The sequence below is a fragment of the Canis lupus genome, chromosome 20 (assembly GCF_011100685.1).
Source record: "Canis lupus familiaris isolate Mischka breed German Shepherd chromosome 20, alternate assembly UU_Cfam_GSD_1.0, whole genome shotgun sequence".
Taxonomy (NCBI): Eukaryota; Metazoa; Chordata; class Mammalia; order Carnivora; family Canidae; genus Canis; species Canis lupus.
In genome coordinates, this window is record NC_049241.1 from 1,757,730 (window position 1) to 1,777,000 (window position 19,271).

Below are 19,271 nucleotides of genomic sequence, written 5' to 3' on the forward strand. Positions count from 1 at the left end.
AAACCCAAGTTTTCAGACTCCATAGCTTTGACTCTTTTTATTAGGTTGCCTCTCAGCTCAACGATTTTAGTAGAGACTAACAGTTATGTCTTATATTTTACATAGTAATTATCACCATTTTTCCCATAGAATTTTCTCTTTGATTAGCTCATTTGGGGTCCACAGGCAGGAATTGTCACTGCCTCACAAATGGTGAAACCCAGGCCCAGAGAAGGTAATTGCATTGCCCAAGGCTGCACAGCTTGTGTGTGGTGGAGCTGAATGTGGAATCAGCAGCTCGTGAGCACCTGGGCATGGCAGCCTGCTGTGGGAGCATATGGATGGTGTGTGTTAAAGAGGAAACCTGTGTGTTTCGTTGTCACTAATACCTTGCTATACATCTCATTGCTAGTTTGTTGAACCTAGAAGAGCCCAAACTAGAGCCTTCCTTCTCTCATAGCAACGATCCTGTGGTCCTATGGCTAACACAGCCACTGGCATTTCTGCTTGGCCAATGACTAGCAGTGTGACCTTGAGTGGGTTCCTTGTCTAATCTTGGCTTTAGTTTCTCATCTGTAAGTGAGGAATGATAAATTGAAGCCTTCTCCAGCTTTAAAATATTATGGTTTCCTAACATTTCAGGTGAAAAGAGTGGTCTCAGCAAAGTAGGGAGAAAGAAATGTGATGTAGATCGCCCCTCCACCAGCTAGCATCAAGCCAACTCTAGACCTGATCAACTAATTCAGGCAGGATTGTTAAGGATTAAGAACAGTTTTCCGGGTTACCCACTTATCCCAAGGCTGTCTCTCCTGTCAACCTCCACCCTTTTCATTCTCCAGTATCCTTAATAAAATTCTCTGCATGCAATTTTAATTTTCCTAGTGAACAAGCTAATTAGCGTTCTACAAGAAAAGCGATAACTCTTCGGGGTTGACAAGTTCTAGAAACCGAACTCAAACAGACTCACAGGCCTGTGTGAAAAAGGGGTGTTTATTGGCTCAATAACTGCAGAACCCAGGCAGGTGTTATCTAGGTGTTGAAACGAAATGTCAGAACCTGCCTTGCTCCATTGTGGCTTGCCTTCACTGGCTAGTTTCATTTTCAGACATGTTGTCCCTGTGTGGTGGCTCAGTGGGCCCCCAGTCATTCCAGTGTTCTCTCCTTTCACTTAGCAGCCCCAGCAGAGGGAGAACTCTGCTTCCTCACACTTCTGGAAAAGTCTCAGAGTGGAGGCTCATTAGTCTGCCCTGGGTCATGAACCCATCTCTGACCCAATCCTGAGGCCAGAGGGATGGGGTTCTCTGGCCCAGACTGGCTTTTGAGTACTCCTGGAAACCAGGGGTAGGGCCCAACACTCCTGGACCAAGGGGAGGGGAGTGAGTACATGCCAAGTGATGGTTGGACATAAAGGAACATTCATGAGTGCTATAAATCATTTTCACATATTTTTCTTTAACCTTACAGCAACCTAATGAAATCCATAAAAGCAGGTATCCTCGGTATCACTGTTTTATACCTAAGGAAATTTGCCCAGAGAGGTTTAAAAGTGACACTAAACTACACAGGTCAAATAAATAAATAAATAAACTACACAGGTCATAAGTAGCAGAGCTAAATCTCAAATTTGAGATTTCCACTTTAAGACCTGCTACCACTCCATATGAAATAATTCATTAGACCATTTTATTTTTATTTATTTATTTATTTATTTGTTTGTTTGTGATAGTCAGAGAGAGAGAGAGAGGCAGAGACACAGGCAGAGGGAGAAGCAGGCTCTATATACCGGGAGCCCGATGTGGGACTCGATCCCGGGTCTCCAGGATCACGCCCTGGGCCAAAGGCAGGCGCCAAACCGCTGCGCCACCCAGGGATCCCCTTCATTAGACCATTTTAATTACTATTGGCTGTGATGAATTTTGCAGAAACAAGATCATCAAAGTTGCTATCTGCTGGGACTTGGAAATGGTTTCTATACATTGGGATTGTACCTGCTGTTGAATGACTTGACCTTCTGGTTCTCTGTACACATATCAGGCATGTTAGCTAAGAAGGTGGCTAGCTGACAGGAACACTTGCACCTAGATGCCAACAAGAAAAAAATCCCTGTATTTTTGTTTTACTCTAGTAGTAAATATCATTCTGTGAAAATTAGATAATACAGAAAAGAAGCAAATAAAAACCACTCCTAATGCCATCACCCAGAATTGGCGAATGTTAACATTTTGGCATATATCTTTCTGGAAATTTTTCCCATATGGGAATACATAAAATATGCTTTTATAAAAAATGGCAGGTCTTGTTGTTTCACTTACCAGCATCTTTTCAAGCCAGTCAACAGAGCTCTCTGCCCTCGGTTTTAAGTGGGAACAGCATCCTAAGATGGCCAGGCCACCACTGCTGAAGCACTGGATGCCTTCCAGTCTTTTGTTATGTGAACTGTGCCATGATGGGAATCCTTGAAACTGAATCATTATGAGCATCCTAATTGTTTCTTTAGGGTACATTTCTAGGAGTGGAATGACAGGTTCAGAATGTTTGTTTTTAAACCTTTTCATTCTTATTATCTTCCCACCCCCCAATGCGGCCTGATTTCCATTGCCATCAGTAGCAGATTGAGTGCCTGTTTCCTGCACTCACCCAATAGTTGGTATTATTTTAAATATATACATATATTGGCAAGTTGGCAGCCCCAAAACTTTATCATCTTGTTTAATTTACATTGCTTTGATGACTACTGAGGTTGATCATTAAAAAGTCATTTTAATTATACTAAAAGCTTCTTCCCTTGAACCTCCATTTTATGAGTCTATTGTATATTTTGTGAGTGTTTTTATATTAACACTTGGTTGAATAACTGGCTTGAGTATTGCACTCAGGGGGCAAATTTTCAGTGATTTGACAGTAACCAAAAGGGACATTTAAAATGATCTTTCAAGGCCACAGGCTTGGTGCCCGTCTTAATTTCATGTCTTAAGCAGGCGAGTCAGTTCATTAATATTTCAGCTGATGCCAAGAATCATCCATGAGATTATGGCTATCCTGGAAGGTAGCAATGAAGTTCTAGTGTGACCTTGATGAGCTGAGGAAAGAGACTGACAAAACCAATGAAACATAGGAGAGAAAAAATGCAACACGATCTATTTAGGGAACAAAAGACAACCCCCAAAGTGTGCTTAAAAGAAAAAGGAAAAGCCTAAAGAATCCAAGTTGTCCAGGAGTCTGGACCTTCATCGAAGTGGCCTCCTGCTGCCTCCGCGCTGCCAGATTAGGTCCAACGGGCAGAGTGCAGTGTGAGCGCTGTGTTAAATTCAGACTGAGCTGCATGAGTCAGGAAGCCTTACCTGACAGCTCACATCAGCTAGCTTCTAGCTCGTGAATCTTGTTCACTTTTCAGCAGTTCACTCAGCAGTATTTGTTGTGTACCTACTCTGCTATTTCTGTAACCATTCTTAAAACTGTGGCAGGTCCAGAGTTTGCACAAGAGAAGAATGATGAGGGGAAGTGTTGAGAATGAGAGATAATCCCAGTTGTTGAGCCCCAGGCAAAGGAGGCTAAATTGGAGCAACTGAGAAAATACGTAGGTTTTTATCCAGAGGGAGCTGTTTCCCAGAAGTTCCTCACTTTGCAGATAAAACAGAAATGGGCTTAAGTTGTAAAGGAACCACGGCAAAGGGGGTTTAAGGAATTTGGGGAGGGAAAAAAAGCCTTGAACATAGAAATGCCTAAGGAGGCATATTCTTGAAGACGGTGGCAGCCCATCTCACATGACTTAGCCATCACCTGCTCCAGATGACCCACCAGGTCCCTTTTCGTGCTAGAACCCCTTGGTCCTCGGAGGCCCATTGCAGGAGCACCTGCCTGCAGATACACCCACAGTGAACTGGGTTGTGTGGAGTATAAGACAGCAGTGTGACTTGAAGATATGGGCTCAGGGATAAGAGAGCATGCCTTCCGGGCGAGGGGATTTGAATGCATTATGTCATTTCACCCAAGCCTCGGCATCCCAGAGGGGTGGTGGGCACGTCTAGAGGCGAGTCAGCCAGCATTCTGGCCCCTGGCTGCAGAACTCTGAAGCTGAACCGTGAGCCCTTACCTGTCGACTGTCTGGTGGTTCAGCCCTAGCTTTCAAGAGATGGGCTCTGCCTGCAGGTCAGATGGAGCAGGAGAGATGATGCCACTGCTATCAGTTTGCTCCTCCTTGGCGTCTGAAGCCAAGTCTGGGCGTTGGTCTAACTGAGCAGGTGTGTCTTGAGAGACTGGCTTTAACTTCCCACAAGCCTGGGTTTTACAACTTTACAGCTGTGATAAGTGTAGTTCCACAATTTAGAGCAAGTGTCCTCCCCTCTGTGAGCTTTTTATTCCTCATCTGTAAAAAGGAAGGCTTTGTCTTTGGAGTCCTGATTTCCCTCGGGCTAGAGGGATGATGTAGTTACCAGTTAAAGCCACCAGGGGGTACTGAGACTTCACAGAGCTGGCACCCTGTGTTCAGGGAGGGAGGCTAAGGAGGCAGGGGGCCAGTGGTTGGCCAAGGTCCCAGGCACGCCTCTGCTGTCTCACCAACAGCCAGTGGACTGAGCTGTCTCCTGTGTGCACTTGCAGCATAGCCACTCCCTGAACTTCCAGGCTTTGAGGCCAAGCTGGAGCCCACTCTGGAGGGTCTGAGCTGTTGGGGACCTTTCATGTCTCCTCAGTGCCCCAGGTGTCACTACCCTTCTGGGGACAGGGGGCAGGCTTTAACTGCCTTTCCTGCTATCTTGAATGTGTCTCCTGGGTATCTCTGCTTGTTCACAGTTATGTCCAGGTGTGGGGTGTGTGGGGAGTGCTCTGCAGGTATGCCTTCATCCCAGACAGGTTCTGGGGTTGGTGGGACCCTCCTGTTCTGACTCCAAATGCTGAAGCAGATGGGATAGGAAGCAAAGCCTAGGGCACTAAGCAGCACAGGCTCTGCCTATGTGGAGTCACAGCTCTCAGTGACAGCAGTGGGCAGGGCTCAGGACATCCTGCTGTCACTGCACTGGGGCAGCCACCTGCCTTGCATGGCCCATTGTGCCTCACCCGCTGTGGCGCCATCCTCTCCTGCGTCTCTGTTGTTTTCCTGCTCCATCCCCCTGCTTCTCTTTTCCTCCTCCATTATAGTTCACTCTCTTATCCCCTCTCCAAAATGACTTCTCCCACTTCTCCCAGGCCAGTGTTGCAAATCTCCAGAAGCTTGGTCTTCTTTCCTTGGACACCTGAGTGGGAAAAGTACGTTCTTACCTGTCCACCAAGTTATTCACTTCTATGTTTCTTCCTCCTGGAGCCTTCAGAAGTTCCTAGTCCAGGGTGGCCTGCCCTGTCCCTTGCCACGTTTCACTTCTCTTCCGGTGGCTCTAGCATGTTCATTAGCCAGTAGATAAGTGGTTCTCTCTCTCTCTCTTTCTGTAATTCCTTCTTTCAAAAATAATTTCAAATTTACAGAAGATTTGCAAGAATAATTCCCATACACCCTTCACTCAGATTACCCCTGTGTTAACATTTTACCAAATATGTGTATGGGCTTATAGATGTACAATTCTTTCTAAACCGTTTGATGGGTTAGACTGCAGATGCAGTGCCCCTTTATTACCTCTACATACTTCAGTGTATACTGAAGAACAGAGACAGTCTCTTACGGAATCATGTACAGTGACCATCAGGAAATTAACATGCAGGCAGCCCGGGTGGCTCAGTGGTTTAGTGCCGTCTTCAGCCCAGGGCCTGATCCTGGAGACCTGGGATTGGGTCCCACGTCAGGCTCCCTGCATGGAGCCTGCTTCTCCTTCTGCCTGTGTCTCTGCCTCTCTCTCTCTCTCTTTGTGTCTCTCATAAATAAATTTTAAAAATATATTTTAGGAAATCAACATGGTTACGATTATGGCAAACTACTCAAACTTGCCACTCTTTTCTGCACTGGGCCAGGCAGATACTGTCTTAGCTGCCGGGAACATAGGAATGAAGAAGATCACCTTGGTTGGCAATCAGAGTCAGTAGTCCTGGAAATCCTGTATTATTCTCATTTAGGACAGTAGAGGAGTTGTTGTTTTTAATGCCACTCATGTGTAAGGCACGTTTGTTGAAACTATCTCCAAAGCACAGGGTATGAGTGCTTAGACCCTTAGAACTCATACATACAGGCATCCATTTGTCATTTGGAAAACTGAAGCCCAGAGAAATCCAGGGACTGACCATCACTTAGACTAGTAAATTGGTGGCTAAGTCTTCTGGCTACAGAGCCCATCACCCACAGCATGACCCCTTTATTGTCCAGCTTAGTTGAGAGTATTCTGTGGGAAGCCAGGCTGTCTCTGGAGGGATAGAGGGATCAACTTTTGGAAAGTCAGCATCTAATTGAGTAGAGGGATTATTATTATTATTATTTTTTTTTTTTTTTGAGTAGAGGGATTATTTATTTAGCTTGCCCTCTTAGGAACTCCCCTACCTCAGTGGGATTCTGCTGAAGTGCACCACCACCCACCACATTTCTGTCACATTCCACATTCTGTACTGAATGTATTGGCTAATTCAAGTACTTCTTGAGGGTTTCCAGTGCACTTTGCCTCTAGACTTGACCATTTCTGCTAAAGGTATAGCTACCGCACAGCCAGCCAGAGTGCCCTCTTCTGCCTGTCAGTCAGCACACAGGTTATCAAGTCTACCTTGGGGTCATTTCTTGAACCTGTTCTCTCGTCATTCCCAATGTCATCACCTGTGTTCATCTCTCCTGGAACATTGCAGCAAGCCCCTAGCTCTTTTCTCTGCTTTCATTCATCCCCTCTCTCATCAAATTCTTGCACATTGCCATTAGGGCAATCTTCTAACCATAAAATCTCATGATTCTGAGGGATTGTATATGTTCATTGCCCTGGCATCCATGTGGCATGCTATTTTTTTTTAAAGATTTTATTTACTTATTCATGAGGGATACACACACACAGAGAGAGAGAGAGAGAGAGAGAGAGAGGCAGAAACACAGGGAGAGGGAAAAGCAGGCTCCATGCAGGGAGCCTGATGTGGTACTCAATCCTGGGTCTCCAGGATCACACCCTGGGCTGAAGGCAGCACTAAACTGCTGAGTCACCTGGGCTGCCCGTGTGACATGCTGTTATACCATCTTTCTGCCAAGTGGCCATTTCAATTATGTTTTTATGCATTGCATTTATTTATATATATATATTGAAGTAAAATATTTTTATTATTTTATATACTTGTTTTATGGGTGTAATTTCCTCAAGTCTCTCTGGAGGTGTTCAGAACAGATTTTTCTAAGTTCTCCTTGTTTACTAAATTAACTTCTCTCAGAGGTGAGTTGCTTTGCTTTCTCCCTTTCATGTTTCTCTATGAGCCTGACTTTCATCTAATGTCCTGTGAGTCCTGATCATTCTTTCATTTTTATAAAGATGATACTAGATTGCTCAGTATTAGAGGCTGGTGTAGGTCTCCTCAGTATTCTGTGGTCTCTGCTCCATGAGCACACCTCTCTCCTAAACACCATGACTGTCTGCTTTGTGTGGTGAATAGGTAAGCTTCCCTGTGGAGTATGTACAGGGGATGAGGAGTGGAAGATGTTAAGTTACCAGTTTCTTCTACTCAAAAAGACTATGCTTAACAAAAGTATTCTAATTATTTGTCTAAATAGTATAGTGTGCTTTCAATTATCACTAAGATCAATCAGCTTCTAAAAATTATACTTTTTCTCATAATAAGTCAATTTTTCCTTTGGTAATAATTCTCAGAGTTGTATGGATCCATTTGAATGCTTATTTCATAGACCCACTGCACAGCTTCCCTCAAGGGATTTATTTTCATGACTTCCTCTCAGGTTTCTTAATTCCCGTGTCTTTTTTTGATTTCTTGGGGGAACTTCCTTAAATACCTTTCTCAGAATCAGTGGATTGAAAGACCTTTCTTTGCATATATGAAAACGTCTGTTTTATAATCATACTTGAATGATAGTTTAGTTGGGTATAAAATACCAGGTTCAAAATACACTTCCCTTAAAATTTTGAATGCATTTTCAGTTTCCTTTCTACAGTCTAGTGTTATGAATTAGAAACTTGGTGATAGGGATCCCTGGTGGCGCAGCGGTTTGGCGCCTGCCTTTGGCCCAGGGCGTGATCCTGGAGACCCGGGATCGAATCCCACATCGGGCTCCCGGTGCATGGAGCCTGCTTCTCCCTCTGCCTGTGTCTCTGCCTCTCTCTCTCTCTCTCTGTAACTATCATAAATAAATAAAAATTTTAAAAAAAAATTAAAAAAAAAAAAAGAAACTTGGTGATAATTTGATAATCTCTTTATTGTAACTTTATAGGTTAACCTGTTCTTTTTCTGAGAGCTTTTAGGATCTCCTCTTGCTCCTTAGAATTCTGAAATGTGGGGATTCCTGGGTGGCTCAGCGGTTTAGCACCTGCCTTTGGCCCAGGGTGTGATTCTGGGGTCCCGGGATTGAGTCCTGCATCAGGTTTCCTACATGGAGCCTGCTTCTCCCTCTGCCTGTGTCTCTGCCTCTCTCTCTCTCTCTCTGTCTCTCATGAATAAATAAATCTAAAATAATAATAATAAAAACAAATTCTGAAATGTCATGAGAATGAAGCTAGATGTAAGCCTTTTATCATTCATCTCAAGTATATGCCCTTTCAATGTGAAGATTCCTGCTGCCAGGTGTGGGAAATTTTCTTCTTTGGCTCTTTATCCTTTCCATTTTAAGGGTTCTTATCTTTTTATAAATCATATTAGATATTAGACCTCTTGCACTGGTCATCTGTTTCTTTTAACTTTTCTCTCTTGTCCTTTTACTTTTGCTCTAAAGATTTTTCCTTGACTTTTTTCTTCCAGATGTTCTATTGAATTTTTATATTTTGACAATTTCATTTCAGTTTCTACAGACTTTTTCTTTTTTAGAGATTATTTGATTCTCTTATTAGCCTGTTTTTATTTTAGGGATGCAGTATCTTTGGGTCTCTCTGAGATACTAACTGGAATTTAAAGATTATCTTCCATTTTCTTTTCTTTTTTTATTTTTAAATTTTATTTATTTATTCATGAGAGACACAGAGAGAGGGGCAGAGATACAGGCAGAGAGAGAACCAGGCTCCCCATAGGGAGCCTGATGTGAGACTTGATCCCAAGAACCATGATCATGATCTGAGCCAAAGCCAGATGTTCAACCACTGAGCCACCCAGGTGCCCCTGTCTTCCATTTTCTGAATTTTCTATGTTTTGTGTCCTTTTGCTCCCGTAGTTATTCTCTCTCCTTGATTCTGTTAGAAAGGAAGCCCCTTTTCCACTGCCTTTCCTGGTGTTTGTCTTGGCTGAGGGATTATTTGTTCCTGTGATGTCATCTACTTTCTACATTCCCAAAATATATCTAAACCTTTAAAACTTTGACAGTTGAAAAGCCATTCTACCATTTGATGGAAATTTTGGAGGAGGAGGCCCAGTTCACTACCTTGAACCACCTCTCTCATGTCTGAAGAGTGCTTTAAAACAGTCTTTGATACTTGTTTTGCAACAAGAGGGCAACCAATAAAATTTCTTGCTAGAAATAGCTTCTGGTGTTTTGAATCAATCTCTAAGAGAACTGGCCCATGACTTTGCTATGTCATTACTCTGAAGAGGCCTAGGCTTCAGTGAAAAGCCAGAACAAGTCCTGCTGTCCAGGAGGTCTCCTAAGTTCCACGCTTCAAGATATGGTTCCTAGGAATGGCAGGGAGGGTAAAATTCCTCCTGTCACTACCAACAGTGACCGTGTCAGTTCTGGGCTCAGCCAGTAGTCTCTCTTGAGCTCTCCTGACATCTTTTTTATTTCCCATCCAGGGGCTAAAGGTCATGATCTCTGTGTCTCTTCTGTTCCTGTGATCAGAGTGTTCTCAGATCTCATTTGATGGTTTTACCAAGAGGCCTCCCATTACAACCCATTGGAAAAGAGATAAAAGGAACCTTTTTTAATGGGTTGTCTGGGATCTTCTTGGAGAAATCCCCAGAGGAGGAAACATAAATGCATTATAAGAACTATAGAGATGTTAACTTCTTGTCATGGACTGTCAACAAGGGCTGTCTCTGAGGGGTGCGATCATACAAACTTTCTTTCTACTTTTATACATTCTTGTGTTCATAGAATTTTAGTGGCAGATTTGTGTCATAATCATCATGAAGGAAATAAGGACTAGCCTGGCCCTCATCTCCCCCACAGTCTGCCTCCCAGACTCCCACCACCCAGCCTTATTTCTCATTCCTTTCGAGTAGGCTTGGTAGTCTGACTCCCCACCATCTCCCTGTGGGTCTCACAGTTCCTTTATATCATCTGCTCAGAGAATACTGAACAAATCAATGATGGACGATGAAACTAGTGAATGAGGTTTCTGTCTCTGTTCTTAGACTATGTCTTTCCAGACTTGACTGAGAAGGCGGGTCCAATAGAAGATACCAGCCAGGGTCAAGAGGTGCCAAGTCTGCCCTCCCCTTTGCCCAAGATGAACCTGGTGGAGCCACCCTGGCATTTGGCTCCTGGAGAGGAGGAAGAGGAGGAGGAGGAAGAGGAGGAGGAGGAGGAGGAGGAGGAAAGGGAGAAGGGGGAGGTAGAGAAGGAAGAAGAAGAGGACGAAGAGGAGCTGCTGCCTGTGAGCAGATCCCAAGAAGCAGCCCAAATTCAGGTCCACAGCTTTTCTCCCACCAGAAGCAGTGAGATGTCAGGGGCTGCCAAATACAGGCATGAAGAATCTGGGGACCAGGCCTCTTTGGATGTGGAGGTGGGGAGCAGCATGGAGCCCAGCCTGTCACCACCCGCAGTCACCCCAAGTACAGTGACCCCAGGGGGTCAGGACTTTGTCAGCCAGGAGGCAGGGGGCACAGTGCTGCCAGTGGCAGGGCATGGGGTAGACTTTGAGGCTCCTCAGGAGGCAAGTGAGGAGGCCACTGTGGGAGCAGTGGGGTTGGCTGGCAAGCAAGGGGAAGTGCCGTCCTTGGCATCATTCCCTCAGACAGAAGCTCCCAGCGGGGCTGAGACACCAGATGAAGACCCCCTTTACCCTGGAGCCTCAGCCTCTTTCCCCCTGGCCCCCCGAGACGTGGAACTGACACCTTCCTCTGCTACCTTGGGACAAGAAGACCATAGCCATCAGCCCCAGGAAGGACAGGCTGCGGAAGCCCAGTCCAGAATACCCTGGGATTCTACTCAGGTAAAGTGAGGGCACATGAAGACCATGTGACTGTCTCTCTCTCTAAGGACCCTGGTGGTCCCCTGGCTGCACAGTGGGGATGGGAGGGGCTGCCAGGCTGAGATGGGTGTCCCCAGTATAGCATGTAGAGCCCCAGCAAAACTTTTGCGGCGCACACCTCATAGCCCTGCATGGGCTCTTGTTAGAGCTCCGTTCCCCTGGCCTGCATGGCCTCATTCAGTGCTGCTGCTGCCACCTGTGGCCTTCCAACTGCCTGACCTGTGCCCCTGCCCCCATCTCCGTACCTGCTCCCCTAGTGCAGTCGCCACCTACTCTCCTGCTCACCCCTGCCCAGCATATGCCCAGGCCAGTGTGCTCACACGTGAGAAAGGACAGAGGGAAGGGAGTCCCAAATTGCCAGCCTGTGTATCTGGCCTGCAGTTCTGTTTTCGTTCAGCCTACAGAACAAGAAACCCCTGCAGGGTTGCCACTGAAGGCCAATAGCTGGGGCAAGCCCTGTCAGGCCTCTCCTGCCTGTCCTTGAAGACATCCTCCAGGGACTGGAGACATCTGGGGCTGGAGCCTGGGCATGCCACCTTGCAGAGGCTGTCAACTCTCACCTAGCTGTCACTAACCTGCACCTGGCCTTCACCATCCAGCTGCTCAAAGGGTTTCCGTCCGTACTTTCTCTGGATGCCTTTCCTTATGCCTTTGTAATTGTCACCCTTCTTTTTGTTTTACTGCGCAGGTGATCTGCAAAGACTGGAGCAACCTGGCTGGGAAGAACTACATCATTCTGAACATGACGGAGAATATAGACTGTGTGAGTGCAGAGCTAGGCGGGGACCATAGGGCAGGGTGGGGACGGGCCCGCCGGCAGAGTGCAGGCAGAGGGAGCACCTGGGGATGGGGAGGGCTTAGTCTAACCCAGGGGCTGAACCGGCACCCACCCCTGTCTAAAAGAGGAGTGTCTTCATATGCTTAAATTCCTAAGGGCCCTTTTGTTCTTGCCGTGCTCTGTGTTTAATTTGAAGGATTGGTTTCATTCACACGTGCAATGTCTTATCTCCTGGGGGTTATTGAAACAGTCTTTTAAAAGTCACTTTCCTTATTTGTTAGTTTAGGTCTTGCTTTTCTTACACGCATTTGCTCCTCAGATGTCTGGTGGGTTCATTGTGAGCTATTTAAGGAGGGCCATCAAAAAGCTGGTTGAAGCTTTCAGCTTGTAGTGGAGTTTATTACCTGTGGCTTCTCAGGAGGGTGGACTGGCTGGGCCATTTGACAATTTTTAATGTCAACACTTTTAGATCCTTCCTCTTGGGTGACTAGATTCTTTGAAAAAGGAACGTCTGTCCTCCTGAGAGCATAAAGGGCTGGTTGCCAGTGTTGTGGGAGCCAGGGTGGGGAGATGGCTGGGCGCCCTGGTGTTAGAACACGTGTGCATGGATACATTCACTTATTCTCTCTCTGAGCACGAGCCTCTGCCACAGGTGCACCCAGTGTCCTCCAGGTCAGAGGGCCTTTCTTTTACCCTCTTTGCAGAATCAAGTTCCAATCTTCTGCCAGGGGGCAGGGACATTCGTCAGCTCTGCAGTGCTGGGGAGAGGAATTAGGGATCCAGCTGCTTCTTAAACAGAGTTTCAAACAGTTTTCCTATTTTTAGATCCATTTTCATCCTCCCTTCCAAAGGTAACCAGTGCTGCTTATTCAAGAGCATTTTAGTTGGGAGTTTGACAGCATAAGTGTGATTGCTTCTCAGCTTGTTCCATTTTGGCTTAGGATTCGGCTCTTCAGGACTTGCTAGATTAGGAAATCCTAACTCATCCATATGCCTCCAGTGCCCAGACTTCATTGCTCTTGTCTCCTCTTTCTGTTTTTGTCTTTGTGGTTTTAGACCTCAAAAAAATGCTTTAATCTCGTTTAGTGGGTTTGGGGAAAAGTAAAAATATATGCACGTATTTAATTCAAAAGTGACCCATAAGGTTGTCTTCTTTTATCCCATTATAAATAATAAACAAGTGGGTTTTTAAAAACATGATTGGTATGTTTTAATCTGTTGCAGTGATTATTTATTTTTACTGGTGCTTATATGCCAGTGAGAGCCTCTTTGCATTGGCTTCTAGGTCTTTTTGACCAGCCTGTTAGTGTTTGATAGTTTCCTTGCTTTCTGGTATAATAAGATGTTCTGGGCTCATCTTGTACTTTCCCTCCCCTAGACATGAAATCAACATTTCTCCAAGCCCTCATTGCTTTTATTGGGAAATGGTACTTAGAGACCACAGTGTGGGTCCTTGAGACCCTTAAATTTTGTGTGTGTATTTGAACATTAAAGTCCTATGTGTCTCCTCTTTCCAAATAAGACATACATTTATAAAAATGCTTTCATTCTGCCTCCCCTTTTTTTGTCGTTAGTTTTCTTCATGTATTATTTGATCTCTGCCTAATTAGTCATTTTTTTATGCTGGATTTTTTTTTATCATGGTAAAAAAATCTAATGTAAAATTAATCATCTTAAGGTACTATAGTGGTGTTAAGTATGTTAACGTGTTGTTAACTTTTCATCTTGTAAAACTAAACTCTGTCCACATTAACCACTCTCCCAGACCCCAACAACCACCATTCTACTTTGTGTCTCTAGGAATTTGGCTCTAAGTATGCCTTACAAGTGGAATCAAGCATTTGTTCTTCTGTGACTGCTTTATTTCACTTAGCAGAATGTTCTCAAGGCCCATCCATGCTGTAGTGTGTGTAAGAATTTCCTCCTTTTTAAAGTCTGAATAATATTCAGATGTATCTGTATCAGCCCTTATTTAAAGAATGCCTTTGATTTTGTCATGTTCTTTTGTAGCTTTTTGTTTTGATAGAATTTCAGAAGACTGGCACAAAGAAATCCTATGTATCTTTCAGCCAAACTCACCAGCTCTTAGCGTTTTTCCAAATCATTCAAGAGCAAGTTGAAGGCATTGTTTCCTTCTGTTCCTCCCTCTCGAAACATTGGTGTATATGTCTTGTCTTCAGAAGAAGAAGAGTCCTTTAGTTCACTAAGGTACAGTGATCAAAATCAGAATGTTCACACTGATGGACACAAAAGTATAATTTATAGACCTTCTTCAGATTTCATCAGGGGTCTAGGATCTAGCCCAGAACCAGGCAGAGCATTCAGTTTTCATATTTCTTTGGTTTTAAATCTGAAACAATTCCTTAGCTTGTCTTTGTGTTTAATGACCTTGACATTGTTGAAAAGTAATAGGAGTAATAATGTGCATCAAAATGATGGAGCTTTACAGAGAACACATCTTCAGAGAATGATAGGGAGAGAAGTGCTGACAGTCTCATAGAGAAAGTCGTGTGAGATAAAGCTTCAATTCTGGGAATCTAATCTGTAAGATTTAGAAAGAGCAGTGCAGATTTACAGCTTCTTCTCTTTTACCTGAGATATCATAGGTAATGCACACAGAGGAAACTAGAAAGCAGCCTGGGAAGAAAATCCAGGAGAGGAAGCAGAAAGATAAAGTAGTAAAGCAGAGGTATTGCCCTTGAGTTCTGTATGGCAAAAGGAAATTCTCAGTAGCGTCTCTCAGCACAGAGGACTGGATCGCAGACCTGAAGGCAGAAACAGCTGGGGTGAAATTGAACCTCTGTCTGAGGCCCCTGAGTTGCTGAGTGCACATTATGTCTTGTACTTCCCAGCCCTACCCTGGAATTGGCCCTTTCTTCATGGAGCCCTGGTTCCTTCTAATGAGGAAAAGGTATTTAGAAACAAGATCTGGGCTCCTGGTGTACTCATGGCTACTGGGGTGTCATTGTTCCTTGGCCCTTTTGGAAGAGAGCTAAGAGAGATAGGTCTGTATTTTTTCTCTGCAGAATATAATTTATTATATTATATTATATTATATTATATTAGTGCACATACACATACATATATGTGCTCGTATATGTTTATATACGCACCCACACATATTTATAACGATGACTTTAGTAGTTAGCATTCCAGTTTTCCAGTTCCAATCTAGGACCACTGGCTCTTCCCAGCCTTCTCCTGTTGCACAGTTTTCACCAACAGAAACCCAACTCCCAACAGGTTTAGTGTATTTACTCATTTGTTCAGTTCTAGAATACTTGACAAGTGGTTGCAGTTTTTAACCACACCACTGCAACCATAAACCTACTAATAAGCAAAACTCAAGATCTTCTTTCAGCTTCTTTTATCTTTAGATGACTCTGAGGTTACCTGAGTTAATTCCTTTCTCTTTTGGTGTAGTTACACATTTGAGATAGGTTTCTGTTTGTCTTCAGTTTTAGATTCCCACCCCATCCTTGTTGATATATTTGTATTTGTGAGCATGTAAAACATTAATATGGTTCTAAACATCTAAATGACACAAAAATGTTTGCTTACATACAGAAACACCCCCTCCCCGATCACCTCTCGCCTTTCATTCCCACCCACTCCCTCCAAGTAACCAATCTCATTAGTTTCTGGTTATCTTCCCTGTGTTTCTCTTCATAGAAACAAGCAGATAGATGTATAATTTCTTCCATTCTTTCTTGCAGGAAAATGTAGCATACTATTTATATTTTTATTAGTTTTCTAGGGTTGTCATAACAAAGTACCACACTGGATGGCTTAAAAACATACATTTATTCCCTCACTTTTTTAAAGGCTGAAAGTCCAAGATCAAGGTGTCAGCAGGATTGATTTCTCCCGAAGCCTGTCTCCTTGGTTTGCAGATGGCCATCTTACCCCTGTGTCTTCACATGGTTGTCCCTCTGTGTGTGTCTGTGTCCTTAATCTCCTCCTCTTATAAGGACACCATCAGATTGTATTGGATGGGGCCACCCTAACAACCTCATTTTAAATTAATCACCTCGTGAAAGACCTATCTCCAAATATAGTCAACATTCTGAGGTGCTGGGGGTTAGGGCTTCAACATAAACTATTGGGCCGGGGGCAGGCGGGGGTGGGGGTGGGGGGGGGGGCGGCGCACATTTAGTCCATAACATTATTCCTCTGTATTTAGCTTTTCTTGCTTGACGATATCTGCTGGAAATCACTTTATGTTAATTTATGGAGATTATTCTCAATCATTTTATTTTTACAACTGAAGAATACCCCATTATGTATATGTATTGTAGGTTATTCATTAAATTTCCTTTGTGTGGGCATTTGGGTGGTTTCCGATATTCTGTGGTTACTTACAAGGCTGCATCAAATAACCTTGTTTGTATGTATTTTTGTGCTGTTGCGATGTATCTTCAGAGTAAGTTTCTAGAAGTGGGATTGCATATACAGTTTGTTAGATATTACCAACTTTCCATTTCTAGCTGATTCTCATTTGAAGCTTATTGGGCCTTATTTTTCTGCCTACAAAGTGTCTTGGCAATTTTATGCTTTTTCTCCTCCCCATGGACACAGGCACATGATAGAGCCCCTTATAGCTCCTCCAGGTGAGCAGGAATGTTTTCAAGTACCTGTTTCACTGAAAGGGCTGCTCTTTGGAGGCTTCAGTTCCATTCTGGTACTCTGCTCTAGTTCTTCATCTCACGTGGGCCAAGAATACATAAGCATTTAAAGCCAAGTCTCCAGCTCCCAGGTTCCATCTGTGGACCCTGGGCCCTTAGGAATTGCTGCAGCTTTGGCACCTGCTCACTCTTCTGGCTTCGAGTTTCCTCTGCTTCTGCCTATGTTTTTTCCCAGTATTTCTCTGTACCAAGGTGGCAGAGCAGGACTTTCATCAGCTCTGTCTGCTGTATTGGCACAAGTCAAAATGATAGGCAGGGTGTTCCTTCCTGTTTGCCATAAGGACCATACCAGACACTTGGAGAAGTTGCATGTAACTTCAGGGCATTGGAAATGGGTGCTTGGATTTCCCCCTACTGTGGGGGAAACAGTGTGATGTATGGGAAGGACCAGCAGGGAAGATAACTTAAACTCATGAGTGCATTGCACTTAAGAAAAGCTCTAATGGGGCAGACTAGGTGGGTCAGTGGTTTAGCTCCTGCCTTCAGCCCAGGACGTGATCCTGGAGTTCGGGTCAAGTCCCACATTGGGCTCCCTGCATGGAGCCTGCTTCTCCCTCTGCCTGTGTCTCTGCCTTTCTCTCTCTCTCTCTAATGAATAAATAATCTTAAAAAAAAAAGAAAGTTTAAAAAAAAAAGAAGAGCTTTAATGACTTACAATATACATGCAGAAAAGCACACAGATCATAAGTGCGTAGCTTGATGGATCATCCCAAAGGGACCACAGCCATGTAATCAGCCCCCACATGAAGACATGGAACATGATCAACACCACCAGAAGCCCTTCTCATTCTCCCTTCTAGACACTGCTCCCTCCAGGGAAACCATTTTCTTGATTTGTAACCACATACGTTGATTTTTGCATGCTTTTGAACTTTTTATGAAGATTCATTAGGTAGTATTTTGTGTCTGGCTGTTTGCACTAAACATTCTGTTTTTGAGATTTATCTAGATGGCTTCATGTAGTGAAGTTTGTTCATCTGTATAGTATTCCATTACTGTATCCATTCTGATGCTGCTGGGCCTTTGGGTAGTTCCCAGCTTCAGGCTGTAGGGCATATGCTGCTGTGGATGTTCTTGCACCCATATTTTGGTGAGCATATGAATACAGTTCTCCTGGGTGGCATTGCAGGGACATGGTCTCTGCATATATTCACCTTGAATGGATGCTGTCTGACAACTTTCCAACGTGTTTGTACCAAGTTATACTGCCTCCAGCAGTGTGTGTCAGGTCTGGTTCCTCCATGTCTCTGTCAACCACTGAGCCACCCAGGTGCCCCTGGTTAGTTTTTTCAAGTCCATTTAGGAAATCTTCGCCTACTCTGAGTTCATGAAGATAGCTTTCTTATTTTTTAAGAAAATTATCTATTTTAGAGAGAGAGGGAGAGCACATGCATGGGGGCGGGGCCGTGGGAGAGACAGAGGGAAAGGAAGAGAAACTCAAGCAGACTCTGTGGTGAGCATGGAGCCCAATGCAGGGCTCAGTCTCATGACCCTGAGATCACAGTCTGCACCGAAACCAAGAGTTGGACGCTCAACCAAGTGTGTCACCTAGGCACCCCTGAAGATAGCATTTTGTGCTTACTTCTCAAAGCTGTAATCTGGAATCCATCTAGAATTAATTGTAATATGAAGTATGAGTCAAGGTACATTTTTTTTCTTTTACACTGGGATAGCCAGTTGTCCTGGCACCTGTGACTGAGTAAGTACTTTTAATCCTCACATTAAAATGGCGTTAGGACCAAAGCCCATGTTTTCAGATGAGGAAACTGAAGCTCAGAGAGGTGCAGTGTTTTGTTAAAGGTCGCAGAGCTGATGAGTGGCAGAACCAGGATTTGAGGAGTACCTGGGTGGCTCAGTGGTTAAGCTTCTGCCTTTGGCTCAGGGCATGATCCTAGGATCCTAAGATCCAGTCCTGCATCAGGCTCCCTGCAGGGAGTCTACTTCTCCCTCTGTGTATGTCTCTGCCTCTCTCTTTCTCTGTGTCTCTCATGAATTAAAACAAAACAAAACAAAACAAAAAAACTTAAAAAAGAACCAGGATTTTTTTTGTATATTTTTTAAATTGGAGTTCGATTTGCCAACATATAGCATAACACCCAGTGCTCATCCCATCAAGTGCCCTCCTCAGTGCCCGTCACCCAGTCACCCCATCCCCCCGCCCACCTCCCTTTCCACCACCCCTTGTTCGTTTCCCAGAGTTAGGAGTCTCTCATGTTCTATCTCCCTCTCTGATATATCCCACTCATTTCTCTCCTTTCACCTTGATTCCCTTTCACTATTCTCCAAATGAATGAGACCATATAATGTTTGTCCTTCTCCTTCCGACTAACTTCACTCAGCATAATACCCTCCAGTTCCATCCATATTGAAGCAAACGGTATGTATTCGTTGCTTCTAATGGCTGAGGAATATTCCATCGTATACATAAACCACAGCTTCTTTATCCATTCATCTTTCGATGGACACCGAGGCTCCTTCCACAGTTTGGCTATTGTGGCCATTGCTGCTATGAACACTGGGGTGCAGGTGTCCCGGCGTTTCACTGCATCTGTATCTTTGGGGTAAATCCCCAACAGTGCAATTGCTGGGTCATAGGGC

General features: G+C 44.3%; 1 protein-coding gene across 1 annotated transcript in view; it reads left to right on the plus strand.

Moving 5' to 3' along the window:
- Positions 1-19,271, plus strand: part of PODXL2 (podocalyxin like 2) — a 38,273-nt gene that overhangs the window by 12,975 nt on the left and 6,027 nt on the right. Inside the window, exons 4-5 of the mRNA XM_038565255.1 lie at positions 10,372-11,171; positions 11,899-11,973. Coding sequence (XP_038421183.1) covers positions 10,372-11,171; positions 11,899-11,973 — 875 coding nt within the window. The remainder of the gene's footprint in view (positions 1-10,371; positions 11,172-11,898; positions 11,974-19,271) is intronic.